Consider the following 16,587-nt stretch of genomic DNA (forward strand, 5'->3'; position numbering starts at 1 on the left):
TTCTCCCCACCCCCCCAACCCCCATACCAGACCGTGATGCAGCCATTCAGAATGCCCTCCACTCTCCATGGTGCATCTGTAGAAGTTTTCAAGTTTTTAGGTGACAAGCTAAATCTCCTCAAACTCCGAGTGAAATATAGCTGCTGTCTTGCCTTCTTTGTAACTGCATCGATATGTTGGGACCAGGTTAGATCTTCAGAGATCTTGACACCCAGGAATTTGAAGCTGCTCACTCTCCCCACTTCTGATCCCTCTATGAGGATTGGTATGTGTTCCCAAGTCTTACCCTTCCTGAAGTCCACAATCAGCCCTCTGCTCTTACTGCTGTTGAGTGCCAGGTTGTTGCTGCGACACCACTAGTTGGCATATTTCACTCCTGTACGCCCTCTCATCACCATCTGAGATTCGGCCAACAATAGTTGTATCATCAGCAAATTTATCGATGGCTTTTGAGCTGTGCCTAGTCAAACATTTGTGCCAGGCAATCACCATTTCAAACAGGAGAGTTGCTTCCTCTCTTTGACAGTGAAAGGCACTTTCTGTCATCGAGTTGCCCAACTATTAACATCCTGAGGTTTGTCATTGACTAGAACATGTTGGAGGCTGAGGCTCCTGTGGTGAGTGACAAAGAGGGTCTGAGGTGTGCTGGAACAGCCTCCACCTGCATGGTTCAGTTCTGTGCCAATGACCAAAGAAGTGCTCAGTCCCTGCCAAGTCGCCTACATAACTGATAGCCTGTCCATAAGACACGGGTGCAGGCCATTCAGTCCACTGAGTCTGCTATCATGGCTAATTTATTTTCCTTCTCAACCCCGTTCTCCTGCCTTCTTCCTGTAACCTCCGCTTTAAATATACCCAATGTCTTGACCTCCTCGGCCATCTATGGCAGTGAATTCCACAGATTCACCACCATGTGGCCAAAAACGTTCCTCCTCTTCTCAGCTTTAAAGGCATGTCCTTGTATTCTAAGGTTGTGCCCTCTGGTCTTAGACTCCCCCACTATTGGAAACATCCTCTCTGTCCCCTCTATCAATATTCAGTAGAAGAATATCGACAGTTTTGAAGAAGATGGTGCTGGTGAACAACGCGACCAAGGGCAACATCCTTCAGACAGTTCACAAAACTATTTATTTTGGTTGGTTTCAAATATGGTCCTGCTACTTCTGGAGCCTATGATCTACATTTTGATGGCCTGTTTTTGGGCTGATTGAGCAATCTGGCGCTTTGCTGCCTTGGAGGAGGTTTGGTGAGGTTTCAAGCGAAGTGTGCGGCCTGGAGACGGGGTGCAGGCTCACGGCCTGCTCTATTTCTCACCGATCCCGCCGGTTAAAGTGCCAGGGAAGGTTGAAATCCACGAGGATGGGAGCGGAAGGCGAGCAGGTGTTCAGCACCATCTGCCTGCGGGTAATCGCTCCCTCTCTCGCTCCCGCTCCTGCTCTCATTCGCTACTGCTGGAAGCGGGTGTTGGAGTCCTGGGTCTTGAGCAAGCTCTGTGTCTTGGACACAGTTTGTGGACTGGACACTGTCGTTCCTGTTATGATGTGTTTCTGGTTTCTGCTGGCTCCTTCTTTGTTGCTGTTTTCTACGGTTTTGATTGGAGCAGACTGGTATTGCCGCCTGCGGTCAACGAAAGTCTGGCGCTGGAACGAGCTGAGCTGAGCATTTCTGGACTGTTTGGATGACATGTGGGTTGATGTATATATTTTCTGTTTTCCGCTTTTTTTTTGAGCCTTTTGCGCAGTTTGTTCCTTGCGTGTTGGGGTTTTTCTTTGAACAGGTTCCATGTTTCATGACTGTCTGTGGGAGGACGAATTCAGCGCTGTATACTGCACTGCATACGTACTCTGATAAAAATGTAGTTCCATTTCGATGAGATCTCCCTACATTCCTCTGAACTCCAGTGGGCCTGTACGCAGAGTCGTCAACTACTCCTCATACATTAACTCTTTCATTGCCAGGAACATTCTGGTAAACCACCCCTGGACCCTTTCCACCATCAGCACATCCTTCCTTAGCTGAGGGGCCCAAAACTGCTCACAATACTCCAAGGATGGTTTGATTAAAGCCTTATAAAGCCTCAGCATTACATCCTTGCTCTTATATTTTAGAGCAGGGTTCTCAACCAGAAGTCACTCAGGGTTCTGCGAGAGATTGTGATTTATTTAAAAAAAACATTGTTTTTTTGAACTTTGCGTGATGCTAGAGCTCGCAGTGGAGAGCAGTGACTGAGCATCCCCATTAGCAATCTCATTGGAGGTCTCTCAGCCCAGCGTGGCAGTGCCCAGTCCGACCATGTTTATTTAGTTGTGTCCATTCTGAGTTTTTGATGCGAAATAGGGGAGGCCACTGATAATTGGTGAGTGCTGTATTGCACGGAGGGGAGGACAGTAGGGTGATAATTGGTGAGCACCGTATTGCATGGAGGGGAGGAGGTTGAAGTGCGTTTCCAAACATTGAATGGACTCGCCCAACTTGGGCTGTGATGTCAGCCTCTCCCTCCCTCCCCTGACTGACCTATGGGAGTGAACAAACTCTGTTGGTGTAGTAGAAAATTGGAGGGAAATTTTCACATTGAGCATTCTCTCCACCACTGGCACACAGTGGTGATCGTATACACTGTGCACCATATGCATTGCAATTACTTACCTAGGCTGCTCTGAAAGTGTTGTCCTAATCACAAGCTCAACGGCCAAGAAGGACGAGGCAGTGGGTGTAGGAGAGTGCCGCTCCCGCAGGCCTGCCTCCGCTTCACACGCCGTTCCGAGTTTCCACTGCATGCTCGGGTCCTTCGACATCATTGCGTCTGAATGACAGAACATAGACAGTACAACACAGTACAGGCCCTTGGGCCCACAATGTTGTGCTGACCTTTCAAACTACTCCAAGATCAGTCTAACCCCTTCCTCCCACATACCCCTCCATTTTTCTTTCATCCGTCTGCCTGTTTATGAGTGTCTTAAACAGGTCTAATGTGTCTGCTTCACTCTCCATTTCCCTCCCCTCTCTTTCTCCTCACCTTTCCCCTCCGTTCCCCTTCACCAGCTTTTTAAAAAAATCTGCCTTTCCGCCTGCCCCTGCTTTCCCATTCAGAAATCGGGAAGATTCTGGGAGAAAACCTACGTATCACAAGGAGAATGTAGACGGTGCCAGGATTGAACTCTCGGCTCCGATATCCTGAGCTGTAATAGTCATGCTAACCGTGGTGCCCAATGGCATGCTGATACGAAATATTATTGAGGGTGACTACAGGGAGAGATACTGGAGATGGTCTGCTGGTGCATCTTCATTTTACTCTCACCTCAGCTCAGTGGTAAAACCTCTGAGAGTAGGGCAGTAGAAAATACAAAGTAAATTTTAATATCAAACTACCTATACACAACCCTGAGATTCACTTTCTTGTGGGCATACTCAAGCAAATCTATAGAATAATAACTATAACAGAATCAATGAAAAACTGCCCAACTAGGGCGTTCATTTAGAGTGCAGACGACAACAAACTGTACAAATACAAAAAGAAGAAATAATAATAAATAAATATCAAGAATGAGAGATGAGGAGTCCTTAAAAGTGAGTCCACTGACTGTGGGAGCATTTCAATGATGGGTGAGTGAAGTTATCCCCTTTGTTCAAGAGCCTGATGGTTGAAAGGTAATAACGGTTCCTAAACCTGGTGGTGCAAGTTCTGAGGCTCTTGTACCTTCTTCCTGACGGCAGCAGTGAGAAGAGAGTATGACCTGGGTGGTGGGGGTCTCTGATGGTGCTACTTCCTTGAAACAGCATTTCATGTAGATGTGCTCCATGGTGGTGAGGACTGGAATGGACTGTGGTGGACTGGGCCGCATCCACTACTTTTTGTAGGATTTTTCCATTCAAGGGCGTTGGTGTTTCCACACCGGGCTGTTTAGCAGACAATCGGTATACTCTCCACTACACATCTATAGAAGTTTGTCAAAGTTTTAGATGTCATGCTGAATCTCCACAAGCTCCTAAGAAAGTAGAGGCACTGCAATGTGGGCCCAGGACAGGTCCTCCGAAATAATAATGCCAAAGTTGCTGACCCTCTATACCTTTCATACTCCAACGAGGACTGGCTCTTGGACCTCTGGTTTCCTTCTCCTGAAATTTACAATCAGTTCTTTGGTCTTGCTGACATTGAGTGAGAGGTGGTTGTTAGGATACATTCAGCCAGATTTTCCACCTCCCTCCCATATGTGATTCATCACCACATCTGATGTGGCCTGCGACAGTGATGTTATCGGCAAACTTGAATATGACATTAGAGCTGTGCTTATCCACACAGTCATAAATGTAAAGTGAGTAGAGCAGGGGACCAAGCACATGGTTTGTGATGCACCAGTGCTGATGGAGACCATGGAGGAGATGTGACCAATCTGACCTGACTGTGTTCTACAAGTGAGGAAATCAAGGATCCAATTGCACAAGGAGATATTGAGGCCAAGGTCTTGGGGTTTATTGATTAGTTTTGATGGGATAATAGTATTCAATGCCAAGCAGTAGCCGATAAAGAGCATCCTGATGCTTGGACCTTTGCTGTCCGGATGTTCCAGGGTTGAGTGAAGAGCTGATGAGATGGCATCTGTTGTGGATCTGTTGCTCCTGAAGACAAATTGGAGCAGATCTAAATTGCTTCTCAGGCAAGGGTTGATGTGTTTCATCACTAACGTCTCAAAACACTTCATCACTGTGGATGTAACTGCTACTGGACAATAGATATTGAGACAGGTCAGCATGCTTTTCTTGGGCACTGGTATAATGGAAGCCTGTTTGCAGCAGGTGGGTACCACACAATGCCAATGTGAGAGGTTAAAGATCTCAGTGAACACCAGGCAGTGGAAAGGTGATACCAAACGATCTCCACACAATGGCAGGGACAGGGCTCTGCACGGAATCATAACAATTAAAATCAGGATTTTTATTACTGACGTGTGTTGTGAAATTTGTTGTTTTGCAGCAGCAGTACACCGTAATACGTAAAATATACAACAAATTACGATATAGAACAGTGAAAGAATTGCCTTGCATGCAGATCAACTCAGTGCACACTACATTGAGGTAGTGCAAGGTTAAGCAATAACAGATCTGGAGTTATGAGTAACAGCTACAGAGAAAGTACAATGCAGGTAAACAATAAGGTGCAAGATCATAATGAGGGAGATTGTAAGGTCAGGAGTCCATCTTGTCTTCTGAGGGAACCACTTAATAATCTTATAACAGTGCGGTAGAAGTTGTTCTTAAGCTTAGTGGTGCGTGCTTTTGGGCCTTTGTATCCTCTGCCGGATGAGAGGGGGAGAAGAGAGAACGTCTGTGGTTGGTGGTGTCTTTGGTTGTGCTGGTTGGTTTACTAAGGCACTGAGAAGTGTAGACCAAGTCCCTGGAGGGGTGGCAGATTTCTGTGATGTGCTCAGCTGTGTCCACAACACTCTGGTCACAGGCAGAGCAGTTATCATACCAAGCCAGATAGAATGCTTTTTACAAATCTAATAGAAACAAAAGCAGAATTAGGCCATTCAGCCCATCAAGTTTGTTCTATCATCCCATCATGGCTGATCTATTATCCCTCTCAACCCCATTCTTCTGCCTCTTTCCAATAATCTTTGATGGCCTGACTAATCAAGAATCTGTGAACCTCCGCTTTAAATAAACCCATTGACTTGGTCTCCACTGCTGTCTGTAGCAATGAATTCCACAGATACACTACCCTCTGGCTAAAGAAATTCCTCCTCATTTCTGTTCTGAAAGGATGTTCTCCCATTCTGTGGTGCATCAATAAAAATTGGTAAGGACTGATGGAGACTTGCCAGTTCACCTTGGGGAATGCTGCATCATTGGGACAGTATTCAAGGAGCTTTGTAGCACTAGAGGGGCTAGACTGCAAGGGTGCTGCATTGCCAGACGAGTGCAAGGACCCAAGCTGCAGCTGGGGAGCCTGTGCTCAGGGTGCGGCTTGTGCTTGTCCTACATCGATGATTAACGTGTTTCCTTCCTCCTGCTGGCGAAGGTACAGGCAATGGGATTCAGCTCGGATCTGTGGTGTCCGCAGAGCCACGCGGTGCTGCTGCGCCTCCAGGACTCGGAGCTGCGGATGATGGAGGTGATGAAGAAGTGGATGACCAGCCGCATGCGGAGCGACAAGGAGTACTCCGTCCTTCTTCGCCAGATGACCTCGCAGGTGGAGAGGCAGGAGAACAGCCTGCAGGCAGGAGGGGGCGACTACATCAGTCAGCTCAGCAAGGTACAGGGGAGGGATGGTGCATAGGGGGAATCTCCACAAGTGTTGGCCCAAGTTATACAGACAATGGCCAGGCCCAGAGGCAGCACTCCGCCTTTGGGAGCTCTGCAGACCCCAAGTAGAAAGGCTCTGACAGACTTGCACGGTGCTGAGGGAGGGTCACACTGTCGAGGTGGGTGGGGAGAGTGGTACTGAGGGAGTGTCACACTGTAGGAGGGGTGGTACTGTTGGAGGGTCACACTGTGGGAGGGGTGGTATTGAGGGGAGTCACATGGTGGGAGGGGCGGGTACTGAGGGAGGGTCACACTGTGGGAGGGGTGGTACTGAGGGAGGGTCTCACTGTGGGAGGAGTGGTACTGAGGGAGTGTCACACCGTGGGAGGGGTGGTACCGAGGGAGGGTCACACTGTGAGAGGGGTGGTACCGAGGGAGGGTCACACACTGGCAGGGGTGGTACTGAGGGAGGGTCACACGGTGGGAGGGGTGGTCCTGAGGGAGAGTCACACGGTGGGAGGGTGGTACTGAGGGAGGGTCACACACTGGGAGGGGTGGTACTGAGGGAGGGTCACACTGTGGGAGGGGTGGTACTGAGGGAGGGTCACACGGTGGGAGGGTGGTACTGAGGGAGGGTCACACTGTGGGAGGGGTGGTACTGAGGGGAGTCACACTGTGGGAGGAGTGGTACTGAGGGAGGGTCACACGGTGGGAGGGGTGGTACTGAGGGAGGGTCACACGGTGGGAGGGGTGGTACTGAGGGGAGTCACACTGTGGGAGGGGTGGTACTGAGGGGAGTCACACTGTGGGAGGGATGGTACCGAGGGAGGGTCTCACTGTGGGAGGGGTGGTACTGAGGGGAGTCACACTGTGGGAGGAGTGGTACTGAGGGAGAGTCACACGGTGGGAGGGGTGGTACTGAGGGAGGGTCACACGGTGGGAGGGGTGGTACTGAGGGGAGTCACACTGTGGGAGGGGTGGTACTGAGGGGAGTCACACTGTGGGAGGGATGGTACCGAGGGAGGGTCTCACTGTGGGAGGGGTGGTACTGAGGGGAGTCACACTGTGGGAGGGGTGGTACTGAGGGAGGATCACACACTGGGAGGGGTGGTACTGAGGGGAGTCACACTGTGGGAGGGGTGGTACTGAGGGAGGGTCACACGGTGGGAGGGGTGGTACTGAGGGGAGTCACACTGTGGGAGGGGTGGTACCGAGGGAGGGTCTCACTGTGGGAGGGGTGGTACCGAGGGAGGGTCACACTGTGGGAGGGGCGGTACCGAGGGAGGGTCTCACTATGGGAGGGGTGGTACCGAGGGAGGGTCACACTATGGGAGGGGTGGTCCTGAGGATGTGACACACTGTGGGAGGGGTGGTACTGAGGGGAGTCACATTGTGGGAGGGGTGGTACTGAGGGAGGGTCACACTGTGGGAGGGGCGGTACTGAGGGAGGGTCACATTGTCGGAGGGGCGGTACTGAGGGAGGGTCACACTGTGGGAGGGGTGGTACTGAGGGGAGTCACATTGTGGGAGGGGTGGTACTGAGGGAGGGCCACACTGTGGGAGGGGTGGTACTGAGGGAGGGTCTCACTGTGGGAGGGGTGGTACTGAGGGAGTGTCACACCGTGGGAGGGGTGGTACCAAGGGAGGGTCACACTGTGAGAGGGGTGGTACCGAGGGAGGGTCACACACTGGCAGGGGTGGTACCGAGGGAGGGTCACACGGTGGGAGGGGTGGTCCTGAGGGAGAGTCACACGGTGGGAGGGTGGTACTGAGGGGAGTCACACTGTGGGAAGGGTGGTACTGAGGGAGGGTCACACTGTGGAGGGGTGGTACTGAGGGGAGTCACACTGTGGGAGGGGTGGTACTGAGGGAGGGTCACACTGTGGGAGGGATGGTACTGAGGGAGGGTCTCACTGTGGGAGGGGTGGTACTGAGGGGAGTCACACTGTGGGAGGGGTGGTACTGAGGGAGGGTCACACACTGGGAGGGGTGGTACTGAGGGGAGTCACACTGTGGGAGGGGTGGTACTGAGGGAGGGTCACACTGTGGGAGGGGTGGTACTGAGGGGAGTCACACTGTGAGAGGGGTGGTACTGAGAGAGGGTCACACTGTGAGAGGGGTGGTACTGAGGAAGGGTCACACTGGGAGGGGTGGTACTGAGGGAGGGTCACACTGTGAGAGGGGTGGTACTGAGGGGAGTCACACTGTGAGAGGGGTGGTACTGAGGGGAGTCACACTGTGAGAGGGGTGGTACCGAGGGAGGGTCACACACTGGCAGGGGTGGTACTGAGGGGAGTCACACGGTGGGAGGGGTGGTCCTGAGGGAGAGTCACACGGTGGGAGGGGTGGTACTGAGGGAGGGTCACACTGTGAGAGGGGTGGTACTGAGGGGAGTCACACTGTGAGAGGGGTGGTACTGAGGGGAGTCACACTGTGAGAGGGGTGGTACTGAGGGGAGTCACACTGTGGGAGGGGTGGTACTGAGGGAGGGTCACACTGTGACTGAGGTGGTACCGAGGGAGAGTCACACTATGGGGGGGCTGATAGGGGTGGAGAGATGGTAGGTGGTAGAGTGGTGGTACTGAGGGAGGGTCACCCTGGGAGGGGTGGTACTGAGGGAGGGTCACACTGTGGTAGAGTGGTGGTACTGAGGGAGGGTCACCCTAATGGGGGGGTGGTACTGAGAGTCACACTGAAAAGTTAGAGGGACTGATTTGTAAAGGCGATTTCTCTCAGCTGATTAACATCAACCACGGTGTCAGAATCCGGTTTATTGTCACTGACATATGTTGTGAAATGTGTTTCTTTCTGGCAGCAGTTCAATGCAATACGTAATTTTAAAAATATTGTAAGTTACAAAAATAAATCAATGAATAGTGCAGATGTCGGTTAATGAGGTAGTGTACAGAAACCTGATGGTGGAGAAGCAGAGACTGCTCCTAAAACGGTGTGTCTTTAGTCTCCTGTACCTTCTCCCTGATACCACTAATGAGAAGAGGGCATGTCCCGAATGGTGAGGGTACCTCCTGGGGCACCACCTTTTGAAGATGCCCTCAGTGGCTGGAGGGTTGTGCCCACGATGGTGCTGGGTGAGTTTGCCCCCTCTGCAGCCTCTGTCGATGCTGTTTATTGGAGCCTCCAGACCAGGAGTTCATGCAACTGGTAAGAACACTCGCCACCATACATCTGTAGAAATTTGCCAGAGTCTTTGCTGAGCAAGATCAACTGGTCAATTAAAACATCGATCATTGCAAGGTCACTTCCATCCATTTCCTCTGGGGTGAGTTGAACCTGTTGTAAAGATTCGGGAATTAGGAGCAGGACTGGGCATGCAGACCTTCGAGCTCTTCACTCGTTCATCAGGATCATGCCTGCTCTATCCTGCCCTATCCTCAGCTGTCAACTCCCTTCACATCCAGAAATCTTACTAATTTGTATTTTGAATAAGTCGGTAACTGAAACTCCACAAACCTCTCTAAGATAGTTTACCAAGCTCTGTCTGAAGATTTTTTTTTCTTTATCTCTGTCCTAAATAGTTACCCTTTATTCAGTGATTATGACTCCAGGTTCTTGTCTCTTCAGCTGGCAAAACCTCGTCCCTCTCACAACTTTGTATTGAGATTTCATCCCATTCTTCTTAATAAGGTAATGGCCCCTACTGGGACACAGGCTGCCAATGACAGTGCGCCAGAGTCCTCTGCCCTGGGCCAGGCTTCAGTATCTCCAGGCCTAGTCCATCGAAGATCCTTCCTCTCCCAGGGATGAGGCCTTTAGAGCTCCTGTAGTTCTGGGTTTTCTCAGGATGAGGTTGTTAGCCCCATTTCCAGATCCCCTCCTTTCACAGCCAGGCTTGGGACTGTCTATGGTGAAGTTATCCTATTACATGCCGGAAAATATAGGGCCTTGCCCCTTCATTTGACAAACACATTATCCTGGGTGCCCGTCTAGTAAAAATTACTCACTCCAAGTTAAGTATCCACTCATTTCTTTAGGTAAGAAGACCAAAACTGTACATGGTATTGCAGTTGTGGTCTCACCAAGGTATGGCTGTGGTAAGAATACAGAACAGAACAGGCCCTCCAGCCCCTGGCGTTCACATACTCCATCAAGTGACTATCTTTACTCTTGTATCACCAAAGACTCGGCAAATTTCTATAGATGTAGTGTGGAGAGCATTCTAACTGGTTGAATCACCGTTTGGTACGGAGGCTCCCATTCACAGGAGTGAATGAAACTCCAGAGTTGTATGTTAGCCAGCTCCACCTTGGGCACAAGCCGTACACCGTCGAGGACATCTTACACAGGCAGTGCCTCTGTGTTCTGTGACGGTGGGGGAGACACCACATTGGAATCTGAATACCACATAGGTCTGGGAATACGGCTGCCGAGGTCTCTGATCTGGCATCCATCACGAAGGGCCCTCATGCCCTCTCCTCGTTACTACCATCGGGAAGGAGGCACGGGAGCCTGAAGACACACACTGAACAGCTTCCTCCCCTCGGCCATCAGGTTTCTGAATGGTCCATGAACACTGCCTCACTTACTTTACTCTCTTTTTGCATGACTTATTGGCCCTCAGTGGTGTTTTTGCGTTTTCTGGTTCTGTCAGTGAGTCTGAAAGCTTCCTGTCTGTCCTTGCAGTCCTGGGCCACCATTGTGAATCAGACGGAGGCACTGAGTCGTGCCATGCGGAAACATTCGGACGACCTGAGCTCGGGGCCCATTAACAAGCTCACCCTGCTGATCCGTGACAAGCAGCTGCTGAAGAAGAGTTACACTGAGCAGTGGCAACACATCAGCCAGGAGGTGCTGAAGGTACAGGACAGGAGGTGTATCCGTTCATCTGACTGGCTGCACATCGGGAATCTCCATCCCGGAAAACCTCTGATCCTCTGGAAGTTCCCCCCCCCCCCCTCCCCACCCTACATTTCTTCATTTCTCTTCAGTCTTTCTTCTCCCAACAGCGTTGTCTCGGACCAGCGGGCACAGTCTCGGAATAGAAGGATGTCCCTTTAGAACTGGGATGAGGAGGAATTTCTTTAGCCAGAGGGCAGAGCATCTGTGGAATTCATTTCCACGGGTGGCTGCAGAGGAGAGGCTAAGTCATCGGGTGTACTTAAAGCAAAGGTTGATAGGTTCTTGATTAGTAAGGGTGTCATACCTTGTGGGGAGAAGGCAGGAGAATGGGGTTGAGAGGGAAAATAAGTCAGTCATGATTGAATGATAGGATAGAGACCATGGGCCAAATGGCCTAATTCTGCTCCTATGTGTTGTGGTCTTTTGGTCTCCTCAGCTGGTGAAGGTGGTTTTGTAAGACTGGTCTGGTCAGAATTTCCACTGAACACTCCCAGTACACAAACCTGCATCCCTGATCTGCCCTGTACATTCCTAATAAGCCAGTCATAAGACCTCCCTTCCCCCATTACTCTGTGCATAGTGCATCCTCACAGCCCCCATATAAGCTTCACATACAGTGATCGGTATCTCTGACCAGCCACAAACAATACTGTTTAAAAAGAAATCTGCAAAGCGAAGATGCTTTCAAAAGTAATGAAATAAAAATTTCCTAAATATCAGGAAATATTCTATAAGGAGCAGTAAACAGTAAAACACTAAATCAAAGCAATATTTAGGATGAATACCCTTTGCCTTTCAAACTGCATCAATTCTTTTGGGTGCGCTGTCATGTAGTTTTATAAGAAAATCGGCTGGTAGGTTACTCCCAAGCGTCTTGGAGATCTTGCCACAGTTCTTCTGCAGACTTTGGCTGTCTTGCTGGCTTCTGTCTCTCCAGGTAATCCCAGACAGCCTCGATGATGTTGAGATCAGGGCTCTGTGGAGGCCATACCATCTGAAACCTTATTAAAAAAAAATCTAGCGTGCCCAAGACAGTTTTTAACTTACCGTACAACGCACTCTCATGGTGGTCAGCGGAAATGGTGATCGATTGCACGTTTTGGGAACATACAGACCCAGCCCGGTGCAGCTTTCTCAATAAAGGTGCCACCAAAGCCGAGAAGGGTCACAGCACTGGAGCAAAAAGGAAACGATAACAGTGGAAAGAAGGAGCAGCAGGCAGCTCAACTGCAGAACCTTCACACGCTTGGCCCACGTGTGGGAGGGGAGGTACTTCCTAGCCCGGATTGGACTCATCAGTCACCTCCAGACACACAAATAACAAACGCACCCACCAAAGCATGTCAGCGGTCCTCATCTCTCACAATGGACGCACATGCACACATAGTGACACAGAGGCCATTCAGTCCATCAGGGTTAATGCTAGCCCTCTGGGGGACAGTGCCATCAGTCCCATACCCCCGCATTATCTCACTGTAGCACTGCAACTTTATTCTTTCTACGCTAGTAATTTACAATGGCCAATTAACCCAGTGACCTGCAAGAGTCTTTGGGGTATGGGAGGAAATCGGAGCACTTTGGGAAAACCAGCTCAGTCACAGGGAGACACAAGGTGCTGCCAATGTTGGAAATCTTCAGCAATACACAAAATGCTGGAAGAACTCAGTAGATCAAGCAGCATCTATCTGTTTAAAAAAAAAAGTCAACATTTTGGGCTGAGACCCTTCCTCAGGATTTGAGTTCCCCAGCACTGTGTGTGTGTGTGTGTGTGTGTGTGTGAGAGTGTGTGTGATAGTGAGTGTGTGTGTCTGTGTGTGTGTCTGTGTGTGTGCGTGTGTGTGTGTGTGAGGTCACAGGGTGATGGTGCGAACTCCACATAGACAGCAGTGGAGGTCAGGATGGAGCCAGAGTGGCTGGAGCTGTGATACAGCAACTCTACCCACTGGGGCACCCACCTTTTGATACTGGATTTTGGAATGCATAAACCGGACACCTTGAAGATAAAGGAAGTTCAGCCTGTGGCCCTCTGGGTTTGACTAGCTGAGGACTGGAGACTAGTACAGCCCCGGGGCCTTGGCAGTCGTTTTCCCAGGCCAATGTGATATCCAGATTGAAAGGATCTAGTCTGTTGTAACCTTCTCCAAGATCCCCTCACACAGCACATTACAGACTCTTAGATAGCACATGGATGAAATACATCTTCGTGTCTATCTAAGAATCTCTAATATATCAGCCTGGCAGGGCATTCCACACACCCAGCGCTCTGTGTTTTAAAAAAAAAAAAATCCTACCTCTGATATCCCCCCTCCTATACTTTCCTCCAGTCATTTCAAAATTATACCCCCTTGTATTAGTCATTTTCCACCCTGGGAAAAAGGTGATGGCTATCCACTTGATCACTGCCTCTTACCATCTTGTACACCTCCGTCAAGTCACCTCTCAACCTCCTTTGTTCCAAAGAGAAAAGCCCTCGCTGACTCAACCTTTCCTCATAAGTCATGCTTTCTGATCCAGGCAGCGTCCTGGTAAATCTCCTCTGCACCCTCTCCAAAGCTTCCTCATCCTTCCCATACTGAAGTGACCAGAACTGAGCCAGTGTGATCCAAACAGGGTTTTGTAGAGCTGCAACATTACCTCACGGCTTTTCAACATTCAGACTGAACGGAATGAGAATCAGGTTTATGATCACTGACTTGTGTCGTGAAGCTTGTTATTTTGCGGCAGCAGTGGAAAAAAAAGTGATATATTACCAGAAGAGATATACAACTAAATAAATAGTGCCAAAGGGGAATAGTGAGGGAGTGACCATGGGTTCGCGGTCCGTTCAGAAATCTGATGGCGCAGGGGAAGGCCATGTTCCTAAAACGTTGACTGGGTGTTGTCAGGCTCCTGGACCTCCTCCCTGACGGCAACAATGAGAAGAGGGCACGTCCTGGGTTTTGGATTTTGGATTTTGGAGGTCCTTAAACATGGATGCTGCCTCCGTGAGGTACCTCTTTCTGAAATTGTCCTCACTGGTTGGGAGTGTGCCCGTGATGGGGCTGGATGAGTTTGCAACCCTCTCTGCAGCTTTTCCCAATCCTGCGTATTGGTGCTTCCATACCAGACGGTGATACCGACCGTCAGAACGCTCTCCATGGCACTTCTGTAGAAATTTGCCAGTCTTTGGTGACAAGCCATGATGGAATGGCAGAGCAGACTCAATGGGCTGAGTGGCCTGATTGTGTCCCTATGTCTTATGGTCTTATACCAAAGCACCTCAAACTCCTGAAGGAAGTATAGACACTGGTGTGCCTTCTCTGAAATGGCTTCAGTATGATCAGATCGATCCTCTGAGATGTTGATGCCCCCATCCGTGTGACTCACAATCTGAGCTGCCCTCCCGCCCCCACCACTGCTTCCCGCCTCTACCCCATGACTACAACTCCATCTGCCTGTCGTAACCTTTACCTGCAGAGCTGCAACATGTTTGTGTTTCTTGTGAAGCTTTGGGTTATGGTATGGGTGGAGGGACTTTGGGGTACACCTGACACACCCTTCCCTACAGTGGCAACTTGTGTTAGTTACAGTCGTAAATAGAACCACTTTAAAAAAACCGGTTTGTCGAGGTGTTGTGTTCTGTCGTGTTTGCCAGTATGTTCACTCCCTGTAAGGGGAGAAGCTGTTACGTGGAATGAGCCAGAAGCCAAGGTCACGTCACTGTGGTGAGCCCACACTGTTTCCCTTGGAGATGCGGGAGACTGCAGGTCCAGTGGGGAGTATGGAATGATACGGATGTTGTGTGGGCAGAGGAGATTAGTCTGATCACTGATTTAATTGGTTTGACACAGCATTGTGGGCCAAGGGGCCTGTTCCTGTACTGTTGTGTGTTCTATCCCTTCACCACCTGTACCAGCCATTTCTCCTCTACCTCCCAGTGCAGAGGAAGGGACGCGATCCCATATCGACCGTTTCCCTCCTGGCCCGGGTTCCTCCGCTACTTTCCGGTCCCCAAAGGCCGTTCAGACCAGTGCAGCTGTGCCGGCCCTCGGGTAAAGCTCTCCAGCTAAGCCCAAACACACAAGGTTCTGCAGACGCTGGAAATCCAGAGCAACTTGCACAAGTGCTGGGGGAGCTCAGCAGGTCAGGCAGCATCTACGGAGAGGAATAAGCTGCCTGTGTTTCGAGCCAAGACCCGTCATCAGAATTTGAACAGATTATCCGAATTAACATCCTGCTGAAGCGTCTCGGCCCGAAACATTGACTCTTTGTTCCTTTCCATGGACGCTGCCTGACCAACCAGACCCACTCGGCTGACTCCCTGGCCATCTCTAACCCCTCTTGAGTCTCTGTTTTATTTCACCTGAGCAGGAACTGGTTTTCCATTTTTCCCCTTTGGAAAGTTTCCTGCCGCCCCCTCTGCTGGTTTTCCTGCCACTCAATATCCGCTTGGTAATTGCTTCAACTGTAAACAGAGGTGACCATCTCCCTGATGCATCAGCCCTGCTGTCTAATCCTAGTCACAGTCCCTTCAGGAAGAGGCAAAGGTGAAACAGTCCGCATCCAACTGATTCTCCGTCCACATTTTATGGACAGTCTTCCCCACCCATTCTGACCATCCCTGGGGCCTCACACACTTGGCACACCCACAAAGACACTCTCTCGGTAGTGTAGCACGACACTGTTACATCTCGGGGCGTCAGAATTCAGAGTCCAATTCTGGCATCCTCTGTTGGAAGTTAGTGCGTTGCTTCCTATGAACGTGTGGGTTTCTTAAAAAAGTCTCAGTTACAAGTGCTTACACATCTGCTGTTTGTTACCACTACCTATGCTTATGGGCAGTTTTCATCAAGATATGCTGTTCTGCTCTACACAAACACCCACAAGCATAGGGGAAAATTAACTCCAGGAGAAAGTGCAGAGAAGACCTGCGGGTTAGTGGGTCACATAGGTGTGATTGGGTAGTGCAGCTTGTTGGGTCTGAAGGTCTGTTACCACACTGACTGTCCAAGTAAATAAAAATAGGCAGCAAATCAGGCAGCGTCTGTGGAGGTAAATGGACAATCAACAACTGGCCTGAGAGCTTTCATCCTGGACTCCTGTGTCCATCAAGTCCATCAATGCGATTTCACCTCCCTCGTTTTCTCTCATTTTAACAAGACAACTCTTTGTCAATCTTAAACACGAGAGATCCTGCAGATGCTAGAAATCTAGATCAACAAAGTCAAAACGCTGGGGGAACTCAACAAGTCAGGCAACATCAACAGAGAGGAATAAACAATCGATGTTTCAGATCATCAGGGCTGGGGGGGCGGGGGGGAGGACACCAGAATAAGAACGTTGTGGGTTGAGGAGGAGGACAAGCTGGAAGGTGAGAGGGCGAGGGGGATGAAGTAAGAAGCTGGGAGGTAATAGGTGGAAAAGGTGAACTGCTGGAGAAGAAGGAATCTTTATCATTCTGGTATTGCATTTAGTCCTCCCAATCTTCAACTCCCACTGGTGTATCCA

At 50.1% G+C, this 16,587-nt stretch overlaps 1 protein-coding gene across 1 annotated transcript in view; it reads left to right on the forward strand.

The window, feature by feature from the left end:
• fes (FES proto-oncogene, tyrosine kinase) overlaps positions 1–16,587 on the forward strand; it is a 101,573-nt gene that overhangs the window by 20,084 nt on the left and 64,902 nt on the right. Inside the window, exons 2-3 of the mRNA XM_072282137.1 lie at positions 6,020–6,253; positions 10,885–11,058. Coding sequence (XP_072138238.1) covers positions 6,029–6,253; positions 10,885–11,058 — 399 coding nt within the window. The 5' untranslated portion in view covers positions 6,020–6,028. The remainder of the gene's footprint in view (positions 1–6,019; positions 6,254–10,884; positions 11,059–16,587) is intronic.

The sequence above is a fragment of the Mobula birostris genome, chromosome 18 (assembly GCF_030028105.1).
Source record: "Mobula birostris isolate sMobBir1 chromosome 18, sMobBir1.hap1, whole genome shotgun sequence".
Taxonomy (NCBI): Eukaryota; Metazoa; Chordata; class Chondrichthyes; order Myliobatiformes; family Myliobatidae; genus Mobula; species Mobula birostris.